Source organism: Podarcis pityusensis (assembly GCF_964106645.2).
Source record: "Podarcis pityusensis genome assembly, chromosome: 17".
Classification (NCBI taxonomy): domain Eukaryota; kingdom Metazoa; phylum Chordata; class Lepidosauria; order Squamata; family Lacertidae; genus Podarcis; species Podarcis pityusensis.
In genome coordinates, this window is record NC_138042.1 from 263,620 (window position 1) to 287,806 (window position 24,187).

A 24,187-nucleotide genomic window follows, 5' to 3' on the forward strand; every position below is an offset into this window, starting at 1 on the left:
ACCACCCAGATCCATTGGTTCCTCCCCACCCTTCAGCATAGGCGAGGGATTTGTACGTCCCAGGTCCCTGGGAAGAAGAAAAGGAGGCGCTCTAGCTGGTGGGCGGACGTGACGCCCCTCCTCACTGTGCCAAGGGCGTTCTTCGTGGCGCACCCCTATCGTGAGTGCCCTCTGCACGACGTCTGCTAGGGTTTGAGGTCTGTCTCCCCTAGCCAGCTCATCTTTTACTGAGCCATGAAGCCCCTCCCAGAACAAGTCTCTCACTGCCAGGGAGTCCTTTTCCCAGCCCAGCACATTCAGCAATGCAAAAAAGCGAGAATGGTACTGACGCACTGTAGCCTTGCCCTGCCGCAATCCATGCATCTCCTGGCGCGCCACATCAACGTCAACGGTAGATTGGAAGCAAGCGTCCATGGCTTTGATAAATTCGTCAGAGTCCCTGCGGGCAAGACCATCTTCGCGCCACAAATTGCGTAACCAGGTTCTAGCTTCCCCATGCAAATGGGACACAATAAAGCCTACTTTCTCCTCCTCATCTTTGAAGTCTTTTCGAAGCAAATGCAGCGCGTATAGGACGTCTGCTCTGAAATTGGGATAATGCTTCAGGTTCCCATCGAAGTGGGCTACTAAATTGCCCCCCCTCCGTCCGAGAGCGATTCCCTCTGATCTGGACCCCGGGAACCCCTGTTTGCACGCCTGATCCCACCTGGCTTGCAGATCCTAGCATCGTGCTTCTGCTTCGGCAACTGTCTTCTGAGAGACCCGTACTGCAACGGAGAGTTCAGCGACTGCGTTTTGCAGGGTCGTTATCTGCTCCTCAGTAGTCATGTCTGCCAAACTTTGTGAGCTTTGCAAAAAAAATTTTTTTGCAGTTTTTGAGAAGGGACTTACTGTCAGGGCTGCCTCAAGTCTCAGCTCACAAAAGACCAACGCCTTTCTTTTCTTATATACAAAAGTGTTTATTGCAGTTCATTGTTTGCTTCACATCCGAGGCGCGCAGCCCTACGTCTGTTAGGCTTAGACCGCTGAAGTCCCTTCTGAATCCGTCCGTCCCCTGCAGCAGTTTAAGAGGCTTGCGCTGCTCCACCTCTTTCTCTCTTTCCTTTTCCGCAGGGTCTTTCTGCCCGCTGGGGTTTCACCCCTCCTGGATTCCTCCGACGCGGAATCAGACTGCTCTTGGCCCCTCCTGCGGGCTTTGGGACCTGGCCCCTCCTCCGGGCTCCCTGTACTTCCGCGCGCCTCTACATTTGAACTTGGCGCGCGCCCCCAACCTCTAACTTTCCTTTTGACAGCTACGCTACTCCCTTCACTACTCCCCTCCCCTTCCGGGAGGGTGGCTTGCTCCGACCTCCCTCCTTTCTCTACTGCCGGAGCCGCCTCCCCTGATACACTGGAACCTCCACCCCCTTCGCTGCACTCTGGCGGGGAGGCTGGTCCTGACGCCCAGCTGCCACTTTGGGATCCCCCGCTGGCCCCCTGCTCCTGACACGTCCCCCCTGGGGCTCCCCTGGCCTTGACCACCGGCGCCCCCTTCTGGGAATCCTCTGATTCGCTGGAAAGACTCATGGAATCTCTAGAGTCATTGTCATCCTCTTCCTCGCTGTCCTGGGATTCATCCCCATCGCTCTCCATCTCCTGCCTACCCTGTGCCTCTGTCCCTGAACCCCTGACAGTATCTAATTTTTTTCATGGGGTAAATCAGTTAATGTATTTAGCCCACAAAGGCGACTATGGGGCGCTGAGGGAGCTGGTGTTTCTGGGTCATGTGGCTAGCAGGACTAAACTGCTTCTGGAGCAACGGAACACCATGATGGAAGCCATGGAAACACCATTTACCTTCCCGCTGCAGCAGTACTTATACATCTACTTGCACTGGTGTGCTTTCAAACTGCTAGGTTGGCAGAAGCCGGGACCCTGTCATGTGGATTCAAATCGCTGACCTTCCAATCAGCAAGCCCAAGAGGCTCAGTGGTTTAAGATCATAGCGCCACCCGCATCCCTTATATGCATTTCTTGATGAGGACCATGGAGATGGTGTGTGTTGCACATTAGATCAACCAATTAAAGCACACATGGGAGAAGAGGTTCTCATTCCAGTTTTCCTTCTAGACTATATGCCAAGCAAAGATGAAAGTGGCCTGTTGCTCTTAGAAACTCACTAGTTAGACCAGCAAGCAGTAGCTCACTGTCAAACACAGTCCCCTTCTGACAGACAGAGAGGTTTCTGAAAGGGAGGGGGGAGAACCAGAGATGACAGGCAGCGAGGAAGATGAAGGGGAGGGGGAAGAATTAGAGAGCAATAGAAATCTAGTGCCTTAACACAGTGAGAGCGAGAGGGACTTATCTCGCTCAGGAATGCAGCCTGGCAATTCTGATAGGAACACAGAGTGGAGAGAACAAGATGCAGCAGAAGAAGGGGGAGGACAAGAAAGCCCCCAAAGCAGGCCTTTGAATGTCTAGCAGAAAAGCATCAAACAGGGAAAAGGAGGGGGAAGGGGTGGAGAGTGTGATATTTCCTCCGGAAGAGGGTAGATCTGGCAGCTGATGAATGATTGAATGAAGCTCAGACTGTTGAACCCGATAATTACTAAATAAATCTAAGTAATAAAACTGTTGGAGGTTGCGTCTTGTGTGGAAGAGATTACCAAACCTGGAGAGTTCAAAACTTTCTTTAAAAAAAAATAAAAAATATTTATTCCAATTTTAAAATTACAGAAAAAGAAAGAAAGTAAAAAAAAAAGGAAAAAAAAAAAACAAATCACATACATCTTATAAAAGACAAACAGTAAAAAGAGAAATACAAAAAACAAAAAATCACAATAAAAAATAACAAAAATCAAATTAAACCATTACAACCGTCTTCCCATTTACTTGTTTCCATGACTTCCTCTCACCTCCCTGCTTTGTATTCTAATTTGAATCGTATCTCCAGCAAATCCTTCTAACCCTCTTTTCATTTACTTATTTTAACATTCGAAAGTAGTTAATTCTCCTAGAGAGTTCAAAACTTTCTCCACACAGGCACCACAATATAAAATCATTTCCAATTAGAATTAAGATCCCTTATTGTTTTATGTAATGTAGATTTTTTAAAAAGAGAGAATTACCAAATCAATAAATTGGGCTTAAAAAGGTAAAGGGACCCCTGACCATTAGGTCCAGTCATGACCGACTCTGGGGTTGCGGCGCTCATCTCGCTTTACTGGCTGAGGGAGCCGGCATACAGCTTCCGGGTCATGTGGCCAGCATGACTAAGCCGCTTCTGGTGAACCAGAGCAGCGCACGGAAACGCCGTTTACCTTCCCACTGGAGCAGTACCTATTTATCTACTTGCACTTCTAATGTGCTTTCGAACTGCAAGGTTGGCAGGAGCAGGGACCGAGCAACAGGAGCTCACCCTGTCGCGGGGATTCCAACCGCCGACCTTCTGATCGGCAAGTCCTAGGCTCTGTGGTTTAACCCACAGTGCCACCCGCGTCCCCAAATTGTGCTTATTCAGTGTTAATTAATGGCTTGGGACCATCTTGGAAGAATTATCACCTTTCCTATGAGTTTGCCTGTGCATTTAGATCTTTCTATGGAAGCTTGTTTATGTGCTTCCCCACAAGAGTTGGGTTGGTGGCCATACTGAGACTCTATATCTGCCTAGGGGAGCCCACTTTTCCTCCTTCATCACTTCATGAAGGCCTTTCTTTTCCAGCAAGTATCTGGCCTGTATAATTTATTTCTGTAATCTCCTAAAGTGGTTAGTCATTAACAATTTTTATCTGCTGTACCTGCATCTCTTTTTTAATGTGATTTTTAGTTAATGTTTTATTGACTGGTGGTTTTTAACATTGTAAGCCAAGTCATTTTAGGTATTGGAAGGCAGAATAGAAATAGTTTTAATAAATTAATAAACAAACAAATAAATTGGGAGAAACAATCTTTAATGTAACCAGTCTTTAGCTAGTAAATAATCCAAACATTCTTTAACCAGAAATTTTGTCTGTATGAGACTTGGTTTTAACAAGGGTTAATTTTCCCCAAGGACAGTTCCCTAAAGCAACATCTGTTAAATATATGAAATATAATGCAGCAAGGGAATGCAGTGCCTTTTCCTCGATGCTGAGATAGCACAACCAGAAAGAAAGAAAGAAAGAAAGAAAGAAAGCTCTTTTCTTGGATCTCAGAAGTCACTCACTGTCACAGTGTGTGTGGCATTTATTCTGAGAGGAGTGCCTCCCGTTATCACACCACTCAAGGCCACTTAGCTGGAATATTCCATAGCGTGGGACACCATCTATATTCTCATAGTAGAATGTGTCGAGTTTGCTTGACTGATCAGCTGCACAGAGATCTAGTAGGAAAGCATAACATGACAATCAGGAATGTACAGGGATGTACGTATTTTGTTTCCTAAAACAATTTCAGAAATATTAAAATAGAAAAATGTGGTTATTTGGCTTAGTCAAATTTCAGCCTCAGCCTTGATTTCAACACTTTGAAAATGCTGTCTTCAACAATTCTCAATTGCGATTTATTGATTCAAACTTCAGTTTTCCTTGTACACCATTGGCAAACAGCAAGCAGTGCTTATAAACTAACAAATAACTTCTAACATGTTTGTGATGTCTCTAAAACATTTCAAATTTCTCAAATGACTCCTTTGAACCTTGCTAGTTTTATGGATTCTTAGTTTCCAAATTTGCCACATTCTTTGAAAACTTTCACCACTCTCAAGCATCAAAGAAACATTCTGAACAATGTCAGAATACATGGGAATACACCATTCAGGAAAAGAAAAGAAAATGAAGAAAAAACAATCAAATTGGACCAAATTAATTTATTACAATGAAAAGGTTTGATCACCCAAACAGGCAAAACTCACACTGTTCTGCAAAGATGCCTTTAAATGGATCCAGTCCTAAAGGCTTCAGTGCGTAGTAGAAGTCACAAATGCTGTATACTTTGGCCTCATATGCTATTGCTATGAGTAGGCAGAATAAGGCAAAGGTGACAACCTTCATTGCTGCAGGTATGTGGAAAGGTCCAAGGAGTCCAAGGGCTTTTATAGTCTGTGGCTCTGCAAATAACATTTGTGTGTCATTGCAGAGGACTTAATGGTTGATGCCAGAGCTGTTGGCTGGCACTTCTGTGGGCAGCTCCAGATCTTACAACCATTGTAGGAAACATTGGCTTTTGGATACCCACAACACATATTCACTGGTGTTCTTTTGTGGATATTTGTATTTATATGGTCTATTTGCCAGTATATTTTATATTTGTGTGTGGGCATTTTTTTAAGAAAAAAGAAAAAAACAATAGTAAAAGAAGAAATGGAGCTAAGCACCACACATGCCTTCCTCTAAAGAATCCTGACATCCTAGTTAGAAATGCTAGGAATTGTAGCTCTGTGAGGGGTAAACCACTGAAAAAGACACTGCAATAACTTAAGGGACACTGTAAGTCCGCTAGGTCCTCGTATGGTTCCCTTGGTCAGAGAGGAGTAAAAACGGACACCAACCAGAGTAACCTGAAGTGAAGTGGCCAAGAAGCCTGACCTTTATTTGGTATAAAGCAAACTGCTATAGCAGGGTCCTACCTAATCCAACAGGGAGAAAGGCAAGACCCTGAACAAAAGAAGACATTGACTTTTAAAAGTTCCCCCCATATCCCAGAATACAGTTCAGACATGGTCATCAATACATCATTGCTGGTCCAGGGGTTGTAACCTGAGTTTCCTCCCTCCTCCTGACCTTCACCAGACACCCATTGATGACAGAAAACAAAGCTATTTACCCTCCAGCTAAGTAAATCACAGTCTCTTTGTGTCCTGGTCTGAATCCATTCCTGGTTCACCACATCACCTTTGTGATTGTGATGGGTGGCAGTTTGACACCTGGACTTGACACTCTCACTAGGGCAAGGTTCACTGAGTACGTGACTGCATGCCTTGGGATCCATGGCTTCTAGAGTCATATTTCCCAATCCTTTTTCTGAGTGGAACAAAAGTGGAATGGAGAAGATCTTGTGGTCAGCTGATCTTTTGTGAATATATATTAGTTACCTTAGTCTGCAACCATCTGCAAAATGCCTTGACCTAGACAGGAAGTAATTAATAAAAGTTGCTACAGTGAAGCCTTGCTGGCTTGGTAAGATTTTCTCCCTTGACAGAAAGGGTTGAATGGAAAGGAGTGCGATGTAAGACTGCAGTACCAGTGATATGTACCCTAGGTGGTGCTGTTTGCTAACGTTGGTCAAAGCTTAACAGATCATTTTGAATACAGTGTTTTGCACAAACAGTCTACCCACATTATTGAATCAGTGGCGCTTCTCCTGTGATCTATTGGTGGTACTGGCTGCCCTTATGTACGGGGACTGTGTAATAACCAAGTCTTACCTTAGGATAATAGCAGGTAAGTGTTCATAACAGGTAAGTGAGACAACTCATGGTTTTCTTGTGTGTAAAACCTGGATGGGATTACAGAGTGCTAATAGTTCTTCTTCTGCTTCCTCCCAACAGGTGTGATATTGCTGGAGGCACTAATTGTTTTTCCTGTTTGGAACAAGTCTGGGCACATCCTAGTGTTTTGCATAATCATTTATGCTTGAGCCCACATCCTTGCTGATGTGTGAATAAAATGTGTGTGTCAAGGCTGCCTCAAGTCTCAGCTCACAAAAGACCAACGCCTAACTCTTCTTATATACAAAAGTGTTTATTGCAGTTCATTGTTTGCTTCACATCCGAGGCGCGCAGCCTTACGTCTGCTAGGCTTAGACCGCTGAAGTCCCCTCTGAATCCGTCCCTCCCCTGCACCAGTTTAAGAGGCTTGCGCTGCTCCACCTCTTTCTCTCTTTCCTTTTCCGCAGGGTCTTTCTGCCCGCTGGGGTTTCGCCCCTCCTGGATTCCTCTGACGCGGAATCAGACTGCTCTTGCCCCCTCCTGCGGGCTTTGGGACCTGGCCCCTCCTCCGGGCTCCCTGTACTTCCGCGCGCCTCTACATTTGAACTTGGCGCGCGCGCCCAACCTCTAACCTTCCTTTTAACAGCTACACTACTCCCTTCACTACTCCCCTCCCCTTCCGGGAGGGTGGCTTGCTCCGACCTCCCTCCTTTCTCTGCTGCCGGAGCCGCTTCCCCTGATACACTGAAACCTCCACCCCCTTCGCTGCACTCTGGCGGGGAGACTGGTCCTGACGCCCAGCTGCCACTTTGGGATCCCCCGCTGGCCCCCTGCTCCTGACACGTCCCCCCTGGGGCTCCCCTGGCCTTGACCACCGGCGCCCCCTTCTGGGAATCCTCTGATTCGCTGGAAAGACTCATGGAATCTCTTGAGTCATTGTCATCCTCTTCCTCGCTGTCTTGGGATTCATCCCCATCGCTCTCCATCTCCTGCCTACCCTGTGCCTCTGTCCCTGAACCCCTGACAGTGTGTTTTTTCTTTATCACCGCCCCACTGTTATTTGTTATTTTGTCTTGCTTGTGTGACCCTTTTAACAGAAACAATATTAAGGAGGACAGGCATGGCTACAAACATGTTAGAATCTATGGGTTTGATTCCCTGCAATAAATTAGGACCTTGCAACTGTTCTTCCAATGGAATAACTGAACATTACCATACAAAAATTCCAAAAGGTCAACCCCCCTTTCCCTCCGTTTAGAACGCCACAGTTCCTAGGGTAGGGTGAATTCTGTGCTTTAAACGTATGGTGTGTCTAAGAGGCAATAAATTAGTGGCAATTGGAACACAAGCTGAGGAGATGCCATACAGAATCAGAGTTCAAAATGACCTTAACAGATCAGAGACTTGGGCCCAAGCTGACAAAACAAATTTTCATAAGGACAAATGTAAGGTTCTGAACTTAGGCAGGAAGAACCAGGTGCACAAATATAAGATGGGGGACATCTGGCTTACTAGCAGTACATGTGAAAAGGATCTCAGGGTCGTGGTGGACCACAAGCTTAACATGAGTAAACAGTGTGACGCAGTAGCAAAAGAAGGGCATGCTATTCTAGGTTTCATCAACAGAAGTCTAGTGTCCAGATCAAGGGAAGTAATAAAGGTAAAGGTAAAGGGACCCCTGACCATTAGGTCCAGTTGTGACTGACTCTGGGGTTGTGGCGCTCATCTCGCTTTATTGGCTGAGGGAGCCGGCGTATAGCTTCCAGGTCATGTGGCCAGCATGACTAAGCCGCTTCTGGCGAACCAGAGCAGCGCACGGAAATGCCGTTTACCTTCCCGCCGGAGCGGTACCTATTTATCTGCTTGCACTTTGATGTGCTTTTGAACTGCTAGGTTGGCAGGAGCAGGGACTGAGCAACGGGAGCTCCCCCCGTCACAGGGATTTGAACTGCTGACCTTCTGATCAGCAAGTCCTAGGCTCTGATCGGCAAGTCCACAGCGCCACCTATGTCCCTTAATAGGGAAGTAATAGTACTACTCTATTCTGCCTTGGTCAGACCACACTTGGAATACGGTGTCCACGTGTGCAGAGGAGAGCGACCAAGGTCTGGAAAGCAAGCCTTATGATGAACAGTTGAAGAAGTTGAGAATGTTTAACCTGGAAAAGAGGAGATTGAGAGGAGATATGAGAGCCATCTTCAAATATCTGAAGGGCTGTCACAAGGAAGATGAAGCAAGCTTGTTTTCTTCTGCTCTGGAGGGTAGGGCTCAAACCAAAGGCTTCAAGTTACAAGAAAAGTGATTCCAACTAAACAAACTGAAAAATTTCTGACAGTAAGAGCTGTTCGACAGTGGAACAGACTCCCTCAGGAGGTTGTGGACTCTCCTTCCTTGGAGGTTTTTAGGAAGATGTTGGATGGCCATATGGATGCTCTAGCTGATATTCCTGCATTGCAGGGGGTTGGACTGGATGACCCTTGGGTCCCTTCCAACTCTATGAGGGAATCTGGAGGGCATCAGGCTAGGGAAGGCTATGCTAAGATGACTGTACACTATTAATTCCATGGCCAGCATTTGTGGGCAGTGGTCAAACTGGATTGGTGAAATATCCTTTATGTGTTATGTGGTCCTAAGTTATGAAGCGGATATAGAGTATCAACAATTGTTCCCACTCAGTTTTTGCAGTTGCACTTGCACCTGAGGATGGGAATGCAAAGAATTATTAAGTAGAATTATTAAATAGAATTAAGACTACTTGGGGAAGCCTCTACCCACTGATCATAATGGAGGAGAGAGAGATAAGTTGCATCTAATTTTTTATTGATAATTCAAGCAGAGAAATCAAAAGAGCAGCAAATTTTGAATCCTAACTAGGCTTCCTTCCCTATGTCATCCCAGTCCTACTCAGCAAATGAAGGAAGTTGCCATTTCCCAGTTTGTTAGTTGAGCCTACATTGCGGTGGAGTCAGAGAGCCTTGGTAGTTATTACTAACTCATCTCCTTCGTCTCAACATGACATAACCAGGACTATTTTATCAGGATTGAATCTGACAGGCTTCCTTTTCTATCATGGGCTCTGGAGTGGCCGTGTGTTGTTAGGAAGCCTTTGTATTACATTAGTTCAGAAGAGCTATGAAGTTCTGAAATGTTGTAAAGCAAGGGCTTCCCTCTTCAAGTGCTAGCAGGTGAAGAGTGCCATCAGAAGGTTTGATTATGAAGGGCCAGTAGGAATGGAGATCTCAGAAACCACAACTGCCAAGGAAGAATTGTCTTCTTGTACTACACCTTCTTGTGAAGGTTGTCCGGATCCTAAGAATGTAGAAAGAAGAAAAATCAACATTCCTTGGATTTCCCTTCAAACAGGTACATATCAAATGATCCAAATACATATATTGTTGCCACGGTTCTGGAAATACAAAATTTCACCTTGACATAGGAGTGAACCTAAAATTTGGAATGCAGATAGTTTGTGGTTCAAGCAGGAGTAACCTTTTCACACAATGCAGGATTAAACTTATAGACTTGCTGCCAAAAAGTGAAGCAATGGGCATGACTGATGTGTCTGCAAAGGATGCCTGGGGTGTAGAAAGTAGATAAAAGCTTTTCTCCCTCTTGCATAATACTGACACTCAGGCTCATCCAGTGCAACTGAAGTGGGCTTCTAAGGTCATAGTGGGTTGCACTGGGGTGGGCTATTTGGGATGCCATGTCTCTTGGGAACAGGCTAGCTATGGCTGCCTCCTTGTTAGAGACCTCTCCTCACAATCTGAGCTGACCGCGGCCTATTCTGAGCAGATCTTGACTGGTTGCAGAACAGATGCTGCCTCTTAAAGTTGTGCAGGCAAGGATCCCAATAGTTCAGGGCAAGGCTAAGAGACCCCTCCCTTCCTTAATTCATGAGTTACCTTACTCTCATCTTCCCTTTCTGTTGTGGTTTTGAAATTTTGTAAGCCTGCAGGTAGGGACTGTCTTGATTTAACGGATTGTATGTAAACTGCTCTGGAAGCCTTTTTGGCTGAAGAGAGGGGTAACAACAACAATGTTGAAGACACATAGAACCCTTTCTTAGTAGGGTTTCTCATCATGAGGAGGCTTCAAAGCATGTTTAGCCTAATAAATTTAGAAACTTCCTTCAGACTCCCTGTACTGCTCAGGAAGTTCAGATGAAACTGACATGTACAAGGGAAAGTTGGGAACAAGGCTAAGAACAGGTTTTTATCTTTCCATTTTCAACTGCTGAATAGGAGATGCCACCATTTGAGGGTCATGCTGCATTGAATTTATGCAAAGGAAATGAAAAGGGACAAATCTCTAAGTAGATTCCTAATCTCAATCCTAGGCTATTCAATTTCACTTCAAAAACTTAGATTTTCTACTTATGGGCTTCAGTGTTTTGGTTGTATATGTATATACTGTATTTTTCCATGTATAACATGCCGCCCCCTATTTTACCATAATTTTTTAGTAAAAAAACTAATCTTTTACACGGAAAAGTATGGTATATATTGATTTTATACTTATGGCCTTTAGTGTTTTTTTTGGGGGGGGGTTGTATGTCTCTCTCTCTCTCTCTCTCTCTCTCTCTCTCTCTCTCTCTCTCTCCTTCAATTCCCTGCCCCTGCCCCTGCCCCTTTTTTGCCTTTTGTGGAGCTTAGGAAACTGATGTGACTCACCAGGTTTTTACCCATACTTGACTTTGGACAATTGTCTTAACACATGCAATATCATCAGTGAGATCATCATCAAGGAATCCTGCAAAGATATGGAATGAGACAGGCAGGTAATGAAGATTAATGGAAATAATGAGGTTGCTTCTGGATGTCACTGTGAAATAGCACAAAAACGATACAGTAAAAAGTACTGTAGTTCTTAATTATGGCAGCTCTTGCTTGTTTCAGGGGCTGTTGCTCTTTAGACATGATGAGTGGACTAAATGTGGATTAGGCAGTCTACTGGAAAACCTTTACTAGGTGCTTTCACTTATTACAGTTAAATTTCAACTACATAGCAATTTAATCTTTGCAACAGGGAGCCCTTTTTTCAAAAAGCTTGGGGCCTGGGGGCATCTTCCTGCTAGCTTCCTGTTTCTCAGACTGTCTTCCCTTTCCCTCAGAGTCTGCAAATTCCATTGTCTGTATGTGTCCAGAACAAATCCACACCATAAAGAAACAAGCCCTGAAGTTTACAACAAAAACAAGCTAGGGCATCATCACCTCTGGACACAGAAGGAACCACTTGAATCCAGGAAAAACTTGGGCACCTGCTTGTAAATGCTGACAAATCACAGGTGATTGCCAAGCCACATAATTGTCCATTTAAAATCTACAGCCCAAAATTTGGCCCAGATTGACTCTCATTATGATTTATAGCAAAGGGTATCCAAAATCTACTGTTCGTTTGTAGAACTCAAAATGAACAAGCTCCAGCCAGGGTGCAAAATAATGACTAGAGGAAGCAGAGCCAGCTACAAAATGATGACTTGCAAGATCATCCTCCATGGAAAGTAACCAGTGTGTGATGAGTATGAGTTACTCGTGCGTAAACTGGTGCCTCTCTAGGCTAATTTGCCTTGTTAAACCTTTCTGACTGCACAGCCCTTTCTAATCATGACTGCCTCAGTCACTGGCAGAATCCGTCAGTGGGCGTTTCTTGAATCTCTTCCAACATAAGAGTTGTTTGACACCCAGTCTCCTCCTCCTCTCACTGCGCGGGAGCCTTCTGCGCAGGGAGGGCGTAGGTAGTGGAGGACCTGTCCCCTCCTCACTGAGTTCCAGTGAAGAGTCCGGGAGCCCTCTCTCCGATTCCCCCATCTGCCCACCTTTGTTCCTGGTGTTGCGCTTAAATGCTTCCCCCTCCACTGAGCTGCTTCTCCCCCTGCTGCTGGGTCCTTCTCCAGCATCATCTAGGAGCCTCCCCTTCGCCTCCCGCTCCAATGTCAGTTCCCTGACATCCACCTCCCCCCCAGAATCCCCTCCACCCCTGGACCGACCTGTGGGATCAACTTCGTCCCCTTCGTCGGCCGAGGAGGCGGGGAACCCCCGGAAGGAACTGTCACCATCTTCTGTGGATTCGAAACCCGCTTCCCACCCGCTCTTCCACCTGCCAACGGGGTGGTCCTCCCAGTCTGATTCTTCTTCCTCCGAAACCTCTCCTCCCTCCTCCTCGGAGTCAGAAAATCCCTCAAAAACCTCTTCCTCATCTGTGGTTCCAAATTGCTCCTCCCAGAATCTCTCCAGGGGTTTGGGTTTGTCCGGGAACCGGCGGTGGAATACCTCCACCAGATACCTGTCCTCGAAGGCTTCCGTGGGGACCCACGTGTTTTCGGACCTGGGTTCCCCTTCCCACGCTACCAAATACTCCACCCGGCGCCCTTGCCACCTTGAGTCCAGTATTTCCGTGGCCCTGTGGTGGTGTTCCCTTTCTTCTACCTGCGGGTGTGTGGTGACTTCTCCCTCTTGCCCCTGGAATTCCCGCCCTTCCCTATGCGGTGAGAGCAGGGACCTGTGGAAAACCGGGTGTATTTTCATGCTATCAGGCAACTTGAGCTTAAATGCCACGGGATTAACTTGCTGTGTTACCTCAAAAGGTCCCAGCCGTCTGGGCTGCAACTTCTTGCACCCCCCTTTGAAAGGTAGCCCTTGGGTGGACAACCACACCCGGTCCCCCACCCGTATGGTCTCCCCTTCCCTGCGGTGCTTGTCTGCCTGCCTCTTGTAAGTTTCCTTGGCCCGCTCCAAGTTCATCTTAAGTTGCTGGTGTAGGGCCTCCATTTCTTCCACAAACTGCTCTGCAGCGGGTACGCTCCAGCTTTCCTCCCCACTCCCCGGGAAGGCCCTGGGATAACACCCATGGTTGGCCATGAATGGGCTCATTCCCGTGGACACGTGTTCCGCGTTGTTGTACGCGAATTCAGCCAGCACTAGTTTTTCTACCCAATCGTTCTGCCTCTCGCTGACGTAGCAGCGTAGGTATTGCTGGAGTATACTGTTCGCTCTTTCTGCTTGCCCGTTGGTCTCTGGGTGTCTCGCCGTCGAGAAACCCACCTCCACCTGCAGCAAGCTCATGAGCTTCCTCCAGAACCGGGAAGTAAATTGTTTTCCGCGGTCGGAGATAACCCTCAAGGGGGCGCCATGCAGCCGGAATATGTGCTCCACAAACAACCGGGCTGTTTCCTCTGCCGTTACAGCATGTGAGCAAGCTATAAAATGGCACATTTTTGTCAGTAGGTCGACCACTACCATGACTGCTGTCTTTCCCCGGGACTTGGGCAAATCTGTCATAAAATCAATGGATACCACCTCCCAGGGTTTCCCCGGCGTGGGTAAGGGTTCCAGTAATCCTGTGGGGGCAGCCTGCTCCCCCTTTGCCCTTTGGCAGCGGTCGCACCCCCGTACATATTCCCGTACATCCTCCCTCACCCTGGGCCACCAGAACTGCCTGGTCATGAGCATCATGGTTTTGTGCTGTCCAAAGTGCCCTGCTGTGGGGTTGTCGTGGAGTTGTTTGAGTACCTTTCCCCTCAGGGTCTCCCCCGGTACGTACAGCACTCCCCTATAGTACAGTACCCCTTCCTTCTCCTCAAACCCTTCTTGGGTCCCTCTTCCGTCTCGTAGTTCCCGGATTTTAGTTTGCGCGAACACGTCGTTTCTGGTCAGCCCAGCTAGTTCTCGTTTCCCCACCAAAGTTCCCCCACACACCCATCGGTCCTCGGGGATCACGTGTCGTTTCTCCGGCGGCCCCTCTCCTTCCAGGTACTCCGGTTTACGCGAGAGAGCGTCTGCTCTTACGTTTTCCTCTCCGGGCACGTATCGGATTTCAAAGAAAAACTTGGAGAACTCCTGTGCCCATCGAATCTGTCTCTGGTTGAGTACTCGTGCGGTTCTCCAGTACTCCAAGTTCTTGTGATCTGTGCAAACCTGGATCTGTTGTTGCGCCCCTATCAGTAGATGACGCCAACGACGAAAGGCCGCGTAGATTGCCAGCAGTTCGCGGTCATACACTGTATAGTTTTGCTCCGACTTGCTCAGTTTTCTCGAGAAAAGGGCACACGGTTTCCATTCCTGCTTGCCCCTCCCTGGCTGCAAAAGGACCGCCCCTACGGCTCTGTCGGACGCGTCGGTCTCTAGCCTCAGGGGTTTCTCCAGATCTACGTGCAGGAGTTGCTCTTCCGATGCGAACGCCTTCTTCAGTTTTTCGAAGGATTGCTGGGCCTCTTCTGTCCACACAAACTTCCTTTTGCTACTGAGACAATCCGTGATGGGCGCTGTCAAGTGGGCGAAGTTCTTGATGAACTTCCTGTAGAAGCTGCTGAACCCTAGGAACCTCTGTACGTCTTTCCGTGTTTTGGAAGCCTTCCACTCCAGCACTGCCTGCACCTTGCTTGGGTCCATCGCTAAGCCTTTGTCAGACAACTTGTACCCCAGAAACTCGACTTCTCTGGCGTGAAACTGACATTTTTCCAGCTTGACCCACAACTGGTGCTTCTGCAGTCATTGTAACACTTCCCTGACGTCTCTAACATGTTGCTCCTCATTGTCCGAATAAATTAAGACGTCGTCCAAGAAGGCTACGCAGTTCTTGTACAGCAGAGACCCCAACACGTGGTGCATGAAAGCTTGAAAACAGGCAGAGCCCGACTGTAATCCAAAAGGCATAACTAAGTACTCAAAGGCACCTAGGGGTGTGAACATTGTGGTCTTCCATTCGTCCCCCTCCCTGATCAAATTGTATGTGCCCCTGAGGTCCAGCTTGGTAAAAATTTTGCCTTTCCTCACTCGCATTAAAATGTCGTCAATCCTGGGCATTGGGAAGGTCACGGGTTCTGACACCAAATTGACAGCTCTATAGTCCACTACGAGCCTGGGTTTATTTGTGTCCTTTTTGTCCACAAAGAACACCGGACTGCCCCCTACCGCCTTTGATTCTCTTATGAAGCCTCTTTTCAGGTTCTTGTCAATAAATTCTCGCAACTCCTTCATCTCCCTGTCAGACATGGCGTACAGCTTACCCACTGGCAGCTGAGCCCCCGGAAGCAAGTTGATCTGGCAGTCAAAGGGCCTATGGGGTGGCAGTCTATCTGCCTCCTTCTCGCTGAAGACCTCCCGCAGATCTGCGTATTGCGGCGGCACCTCCCCTTTCCGCTCCACCGCCATCCCAGCCACCCTGGCCACAGTCATTCTTGGGGCTTCCCCCCCTAGACAGTGTTCCAGGCAGTAAGCTGACCTAAAGGTGACTGTCCTCTGATGCCACGCCACCACTGGATCATGTTGTGCTAGCCAGCTCATCCCTAATATTATTGGGGGCCCTGCTAGTGAGGCGACGTGAAAGGCGATGGTCTCCGAGTGCCTGGACACCCTCATTCTCATTGGTGGGGTCTGGTGTGTCACTTCCCCTCCTAGAAGCTCCCTGCCATCAATGGTGGTCACTTGCAAGGGAAAATCCAAAGGCAGTAAGTGGAGCTGGTGCTCTAATGCAAAGTCTTTGCTGAAGAAATTACATGAGCTGCCTGAATCCAGCATCCCTTTCACCTTGACTGGGTGCCCGTTCGGGAGTTCTAGCACCACTTCGATGGCTATTGCCGCCTTGGGGGGGTCTGGTTGGGGCACTTTTACTGGTGGCTGGCCTGGCTGTTGTGCCCCTTGATTGGCAGCCAAGCGTTCCCGTTTCCCTGTTCCTGTTCCTTTACCACCTCCTCCTCACCCCCTGCGGCTCCCACCATTCCTTGCCAGGCCTTTCTTTGAGGGCAGGCTCTGGCAAAATGTCCTGGCCGCTGGCAAAGGTAACACTTCTTGGAGGTTTTCCAATCCTTTCCCTCCTTTTTGCGCCCTTCGCTGGTGCTTGAAACTTCCCGCGCGCGTGCCCCATCTATTTCCATTGGCTCTTCTGGCGGGGAAGGCTGCCTTGGTATTTCAGGAATGCGGTAGTCATGGCAACGTTGCTCTCTCCCTTCCCGCCTCTCCTGGGCCTGCGCTTCCTACCGCACGCCAATCGCAAGCACAGCCTTGGTCAGCTGATCCATCCCCTGTGGGCGGGGTGCGCGGGAAAGTTCATCCTTAACCGTTGGGGACAACCCCTCCTCGAATAACATCTGTATGGGTTCGGAGTCCAGTTGCCACCCGAGGCGGTGAACTATCATGGCAAAGCGCGACCAGTAGTCCCTAACTGACTGGCTCCCCTGTTTACAGTTCATCAGTTCCCGCTTTGTCACACTTTTTTGAACATCAGTGGAAAACATTGCATTCATTGCTTGGAAGAATTTCCTCAGGTCCTGCATGGCGGCATTCTGCGTCGCCATAAGGGGCCTGACCCATTCCCTGGCCCCGTCCTGCAGGTGACCCACAATATATGCCACCCGCGCCGTGTCGTCTTCAAAATCGTCATGCTGCAATTCCAATGCGTACTCTATTTCCGTTCGAAACGCACTGTATTCTTGCGGCTTCCCCCCAAATTTGTGCACCAGTCCCGGTACCTTCCTTGCTATGGGGGTGGGTCTGACCTGTGCATCTTGAGACCGCCTTTCGTCCAGCCGCGCCGTCAGAATGGCCACATGCTGCTCCAACTCTCGGTTCCCCTCCACCAGCGTTTGCCCTCCAGCTGCTCCCCCCTGGGTGCTGGCTTCTCCGGGCTTGCTCATGATGCTGCCTGCCTGCTGCTGTGCACGAGCAACTTTCAGGGACTGACGGATTGCTGTGATGAGTATGAGTTACTCGTGCGTAAACTGGTGCCTCTCTAGGCTAATTTGCCTTGTTAAACCTTTCTGACTGCACAGCCCTTTCTAATCATGACTGCCTCAGTCACTGGCAGAATCCGTCAGTGGGCGTTTCTTGAATCTCTTCCAACATAAAAGTTGTTTGACACCCAGTCTCCTCCTCCTCTCACTGCGCGGGAGCCTTCTGCGCAGGGAGGGCGTAGGTAGCGGAGGACCTGTCCCCTCCTCACTGAGTTCCAGTGAAGAGTCCGGGAGCCCTCTCTCCGATTCCCCCATCTGCCCACCTTTGTTCCTGGTGTTGCGCTTAAATGCTTCCCCCTCCACTGAGCTGCTTCTCCCCCTGCTGCTGGGTCCTTCTCCAGCATCATCTAGGAGCCTCCCCTTCGCCTCCCGCTCCGATGTCAGTTCCCTGACACAGTGCAACACCAACTTTTTAAAAAGGGGATTCAGGGGGACTCCTGGAAATTACAAGCTGGTTAGCATGTCTGTCCCAGAAAAAAATGGTGAAAAGCATTGTTAGGATAAAATAACTAAGCATATAGAAGAACAAACCAGCATGCCTTCTGCAAGGGCAAGTTCAGTTTCACAAACTTATTACAGTTCTTGGAGAGTGTCGATAAGAAAGTAGATAAAGGTGATCTGGACTTTCAAGAAGCTTTCAACATTAAAGACTCGTGAGTAAGCTTAGCAGTCTGGGGATATGAGGAGAACATATTGTGAATCACAAATTGGTTAAATTGCAGAAAACAAAGAGCAGAAATTATTTGGCAGTTTTCTGAATGGAGAGATGTAGAGAGTGAAGTCCTCTAAGGATCAGTATTGGGATTTGTGTTTTTTTAACTTGCTCATAAACAGGGATTTGCCACATCCACAGGGATGAGTTGTCAAAGTTTGCTAATGATCTCGAATTGTTCAAAAAAAAAAAAAGGATTGTGAGGAAGTCCAAAAGGACCTCTTCAAATTGAGAGAATAGGCAGTAAAATGGCAAATGCAAGTCAATGAAAACAAGTGAAAAGGGATGCATGTTGGAACCCCCAATTGTTTGTTTATTTATTTATCATTGTTATTTATATATGTCCCCTATACATTTATGGGGTCGGACCAGGAATGAGACCTTGAAGTTGTAGAAGATAATGAAGGTGTCGACCCAGTGTGTGGCAAATTCTATGCCAGGGATCATTACAAAAGGAACGGTAAATAAAACTGCCGATATCATAATGCCGTTATATAAATCTATTGTGTGAGTGCATTTGCAATCTTGTGTACAGTTCTGATTGCCTCAGCTCAAAAAAAGATATTGTAAAGCTGAGAAATGTTCAGAAAGGCAACCAAAATTATCAAGGGGCTGGAGCAACTCCCTTATGAGGAAAGATTACAGCCTTTGGGACTTTTTAGTTTATAGAAAGGTCAAGTAATAAGAGGAATGATAGTAAAGGTAAAGGGACCCCTGACCATTAGGTCCAGTCATGACCAACTCTGGGGTTGCGGCGCTCATCTTGCTTTATTGGCCGAGGGAGCCGGCGTACAGCTTCCGGGTCATGTGGCCAGCAGAAACCAGAGCAGCACACAGAAACACCGTTTACCTTCCCGCCGGAGCGGTACCTATTTATCTACTTGCACTTTGATGTGCTTTCGAACTGCTAGGTTAGCAAGAGCAGGGACCAAGCAACTCACCCCATCGCAGGGATTCGAACCGCCAACCTTCTGATTGGCAAGTCCTAGGCTCTGTGGCCACCCACAGAGGAATGATAGTAGTCCATAAAATGATGCAAGGCATGGAGAAAGTAGACAGAGAAAAGTTTTTCTTCTTCTCTCATAAGACTGGAACTCATGGCTGGCCAGTGAAGCTCATATACTGTGCAGTAACATGTACAAAAGTGTTTTACACGGAGTAATATGCACAAGATGTCTATGAATGTGGACTTCTTTCTTTCCAAATTGCAAAGAGGGAAATGACAGAAAGTTGCTAGTTCACATAATACAAAGCAAAAACATGTCACTCACGCTGACAGGGCATGTTGCAGACATTACGTGATGCTATGGTCCCATCACTGCAAAAGTATTGATTGTCAATCCTGAACAGCCCATAGTATCGGCGCATGCCCATGGCAAACACTGGGGGGTTAGTGCTAAAACCGCCTCCAGCACTGAGCAGACAAATCCCTGGCAGGGGAAAGAAAATACATACATGGGTATTAGAAAGCTGGCGAAAAAACATACAGTACTTTTTTAAGAAGAAAATTTGCACAGATTGCACACCAGAAAATGGTGTAGTGCAAGCATTGTGGTTAAGAGATTTGAATCATGGTCTTGAATACACTGGATTCCAGGGCTTTGGCCAAGGCCCAAGCCAAATCCAGTCTTTTCAAAGGCATCCTGGCAGTCAAGTCAGGTAAGGCATCCACAGATGACGGCAGGTCAGCTTGGATGGCCCAGATCAATCTGGGGCTGTCAGGTGTTGGGGAATCATGCAGGAAGGGAGAGGCAGATAATGCACAGGAAGGACTATGAAAACCCTAAAGCACCATATGAACAATATTCAAATCGCTAACTTGGTTTTCCATTCCATTCCATTCCACCAAACTTCAATTATGTCAACACTTTTTTATTAACTATTTTCAGTTTTGACATTCTTTATTTTGATTATAATTTTTGCAGTCTTCATTTTTTTCAGAGCAGAAAACACTACATGTAAACATTTCACAGTATCAGTACCATCAGTACCACTTTGTTTATTATTTCTCATTATTAATTTATTTTAAATTTATATATAATCAAGGTGGTTTATAATAAGATTAATCAAGAATACACAAACAATAGTAAAATATATCCAGCAGTGTTAACAGTTAGTACAAAATGTAACTGAAAGGTTGCCTAAGCAAATTATTGACATCAGTGGCAAGGGAACTAGTCAGTGAGCATGTCAGTTTTCAGCATGTACCATGACTGTGTGCCTTCTCCAAAGAGTGGGGGCCACACTTGGAAAGACCCTGGTTGCCAATAGGATGAGCTTCTTTAGGCAGCAGCGCAAGCAAGAAGGCAGCATTTTTATGGGGATGCTAGCATTTCTCCTTTCCCTAAGAGGTCATACAAGAGGGTTTCAGATTGTAAGATTCAAAAGCAAATTTTGAAAATGAGAACACTGGAAAGAGCAGCTGAAAAATATCAAAACACGCCCTGCAAGCCTGCTGCCCTCCAGATGTTGTTGGGCTACAACTCCTATCATCTATGTTCACTGGTAACACAGGATGTGACCAATGGGAGCTGAAATCCAGCAACACCTGGAATGTACCCCACTGCAAGCATAAATCCATACAAAGAACTCCAATGAAGCTGTGCACTCAGCAAACAAAACTCACAGTCATTCAGGGTGTAGCCTCTGAATCCATCTAGCCCATATCGTCTCAAAACGCCTGCTAGCTCACAGCGCTCAAACCAACGGGCCTCATTTGCCACAGCGAGGAGGCTGAGTATGGAAAGGATCAGAACTTTCATGGCTGCAGCTGTCTGGAGAGTGATGTGACAATATGCCCCAAGAACCAGCCTTTTTATTATCTGGGGACTTGGGCTGAAAATGAGGATGTCTGTTTTTGGAATTCTTATTTCATCAAGATAGATTTTTTGTTTGGCAGTCAGCTGAATTTACAACCAGAACAGGGAAATAAGAGACAAAGCAACAAGTGTGGGTTGAACCACAGTGCAGGAAACTAAACTAAACATTGTTTTGGGAGGGCCAACTTCTGCCAGAGCAAGGGGAATGAATGCCGTCATTCATTGCCCTTTGCCTCAGCCTCAGCTGGCTAAGGTCAGCTTGGTGGCCCTGGGTCCCACAACTTCGGTTGTATTGGGCAGCTTAGCCTCAAAGATGTTCTGAATGAAAGGGTAAAGTACTGGTGCAGTCAGATTCTGTCTGGGGGCTTCTTGTTTGGGGTTCACTGGCCTGATCCAGCAAGCTCTGCTTATCTTCTGTATTTAGCCCAGACATTTCACAAGTCCTTAGCAGTTGGCCTCTGCAACACCCATTAGTAAATGGTGCCTAATGGTGCTCACCGGATCCCTCCCCTCAAATTAGTCAACATTCTGCATCTTCCCACCACAAAAGACAGGCAATCCTCTGTTTAGTCCTACTACCTCAGCCTGCCCAGGATCCTGCAGATCCCACCCACAACTATCTCTGCCTTATCACCCTAAAATCCCTACTTGCTTGCAAAATGCATGTTTGGGTTTTATAACAAACTCAAATCATTCCCTCCCAAGTGCAAAACAAAAACTTGGGCTGACTGTTAAAATTTGCCATATTGGAATACAGTAGGCAGGAGTTGGGGATGTAAGAAGCCATCATTTTCTTGTCCATCCCATATTCATCATGGATAGTGCTGTTTCTAGTCTGCTGCAGTTTGCCTTCTGCAAAGAACATTGTTTGTCTCACTGCCCACTAATTCCAAACATATTATGTCATTAAATAACCATTACATCATGCTACACCTTTCATTTCAATGGAAGGAAACATCAGGAACATGTGGGGGGCACTGTATCATAAAAATACAGTGAACATCTATCATATTCGCCTACCAAATTCCTGTTCCAGGTTGAAAAAGTACACATAAGCTGACGTAATTTTGGGTACTGTTTCCAAATTCATCAGTATTCTCAGCCATTCCTAAAGGAGATGATGCCATGTAATCAGGCTTTTATACCCTAATTAAACTCATGGGCAGGAGGAGGAGAGAAAGAGATACACACAGGTTGCCTATGCATCCCCATGCCCTTTCTGCCAGAACAATGCCCCTTCTGGGTAGTCCTGATCCAACCTGGGCTGATCCAGGATTGCACCAACCTGATCCAACCAAATTCTGGGTCGACTTAAATTGCATGGCCAACATCCCATGGCCAAGACCCTATCAAAGTAAAATCAACCTTCAAATGAGACAGAGCCCTCATGTCCCAAGGAAAAATCATAGAATCATAGAGTTGGAATAGACCACAAGGGCCATCGAGTCCAACCCCCTGCCAAGAAGGAAACACCATCAGAGCACTCCTGACATATGGTTGTCAAGCCTCTGCTTAAAGACCTCCAAAGAAGGGGACTCCACCACACTCCTTGGCAGCAAATTCCACTGTCGAACAGCTCTTACTGTCAGGAAGTTCTTCCTAATGTTTAGATGGAATCTTCTTTCTTGTAGTTTGGATCCATTGCTCCATGTCCGCTTCTCTGGAGCAGCAGAAAACAACCTTTCTCCCTCCTCTATATGACATCCTTTTATATATTTGAACATGGCTATCATATCACCCCTTAACCTCCTCTTCTCCAGGCTAAACATGCCCAGCTCCCTTAGCCGTTCCTCATAAGACATCGTTTCCAGGCCTTTGCCATTTTGGTTGCCCTCCTCTGGACACGTTCCAGTTTGTCAGTGTCCTTCTTGAACTGTGGTGCCCAGAACTGGACACAGTACTCCAGGTGAGGTCTGACCAGAGCAGAACACAGTGGCACTATTACTTCCCTTGATCTAGATGCTATACTCCTATTGATGCAGCCCAGAATTGCATTGGCTTTTTTATTTTTTATTTTTTTTTAAAATGATATTTATTCCAAATTTAAAGTTACAAAAAAGAAAAAGAAAAACCATATAAAATACAAAGAAAACTTTAACCGTAACAAAGCGTAGAATGAACAAATAAAAAAGAACAATAAAATAGAATATAAAAGAAGACTTAACAAAAAATATAAAAATACATTAAGTTAAAATAAAACAAAAACAGATTAAACCTTTACTTAGCCTTTTTCCCTTTACTTATTTCCATGACCTCCTCTCACCTCCCAATTTTGTATTCTAGTTCAGATCGTATTTCCAGCAAATCCTTCTAACCTTCTTTTCATTTACGTATTTTAAAATTAAAATAATATAATTAAACCTCCTCTATTTCATCAATTTCAACACCTCATTTTTACTTAGTCCATTATATCATATCTGCCAAATCGGCCTAATATTCTTTTTCCATCCTCTTTCTAACATTCTTTTATATTGCAATATTTTTGAAGATATATTTTAAATTTTTTCCAGTCTTCTTCCATCGACCCTTCTCCCTGGTCTCGAATTCTGCCGGTCATCTCAGCCAGTTCCATGTAGTCCATCACTTTCATCTGCCATTCTTCTCGGGTAGGCAATTCTTGTGTCTTCCAGTACTTCCCAATGAGTATTCTTGCTGCTGCTGTAGCATACATAAAAAAAGTTCTATCCTCCCTTCGCACCAATTGGCCGACCATGCCCAGAAGAAAGGCCTCTGGTTTCTTCAGAAAGGTATATTTGAATACCTTTTTCAATTCATTATAAATCATTTCCCAGAAAGCTTTAATCCTTGGGCATGTCCACCAAAGGTGAAAAAATGTACCCTCCGTTTCTTTGCATTTCCAACATTTACTGTCTGGCAAATGATAGATTTTTGCTAGCTTGACTCAATGCCGCCTTTGCCTCAGTCTTCTCCGATAAAGAAAACAATGCCCTACCTGAAGAATTTGGAGCAAATGATTCAGCAGAGGAAACACAGCCCAGAGTAACTAAGGAGATAGTACAAGAATACTTGGCTAGTTTAGATGTATTCAAGTCTCCAGGGCCAGACGAACTGCATCCAAGAGTATTAAAATAACTGGCTGATGTGATCTCAGAACCACTGGCAGTCATCTTTGAGAATTCCTGGAGAACAGGCGAAGTCCCGGCAGACTGGAGGAGGGCAAATGTTGTCCCTATTTTCAAAAAGGGGAAAAGAGAGGACCCAAATAATTACCGCCCAGTCAGTCTGACATCAATACCAGGGAAGATTCTGGAGCAGATCATTAAGCAAACAGTCTGTGAGCACCTAGAAAGGAATGCTGTGATCACCAATAGTCAGCATGGATTTCTGAAAAATAAGTGTGATGGGATGATGAGCTGCTTGTGCGTAAAATCCAAGTCCCTCAGAGTTTGGTCAAGTTTGCAAACCTCTGTCTGTAACGGAGCCCCTTAAACATGGCTCTGTCAGTCGCTTGCAGATTCCGACAGTGGTTGCTTTCGGAATCGCTTCCAACATAAAAGCTCCTTAACGGAAACACGTCTTCT

General features: G+C 46.4%; 1 protein-coding gene across 6 annotated transcripts in view; it reads right to left on the bottom strand.

Moving 5' to 3' along the window:
• Nucleotides 1–24,187, bottom strand: part of LOC308466635 (methyl-CpG-binding domain protein 1-like) — a 179,418-nt gene that overhangs the window by 10,446 nt on the left and 144,785 nt on the right. The window contains exons 22-24 of one of the 6 annotated variants that reach the window (XR_013980921.1): nt 19,098–19,256; nt 11,059–11,137; nt 7,487–9,694 (exon numbers count right to left, since the gene is read on the bottom strand). Coding sequence is in view for 4 of the 6 variants with exons in the window: in XM_080987532.1 (XP_080843658.1) it covers nt 19,131–19,256 (126 nt within the window). In the remaining 2 variants the exon portion in view is untranslated. Of the gene's footprint in view, nt 1–3,912; nt 4,340–7,486; nt 9,695–11,058; nt 11,138–19,097; nt 19,257–24,187 lie in introns of those variants that run through there. The other 5 variants (XM_080987532.1, XM_080987534.1, XM_080987533.1 and 2 more) reach the window with 5 other exon arrangements.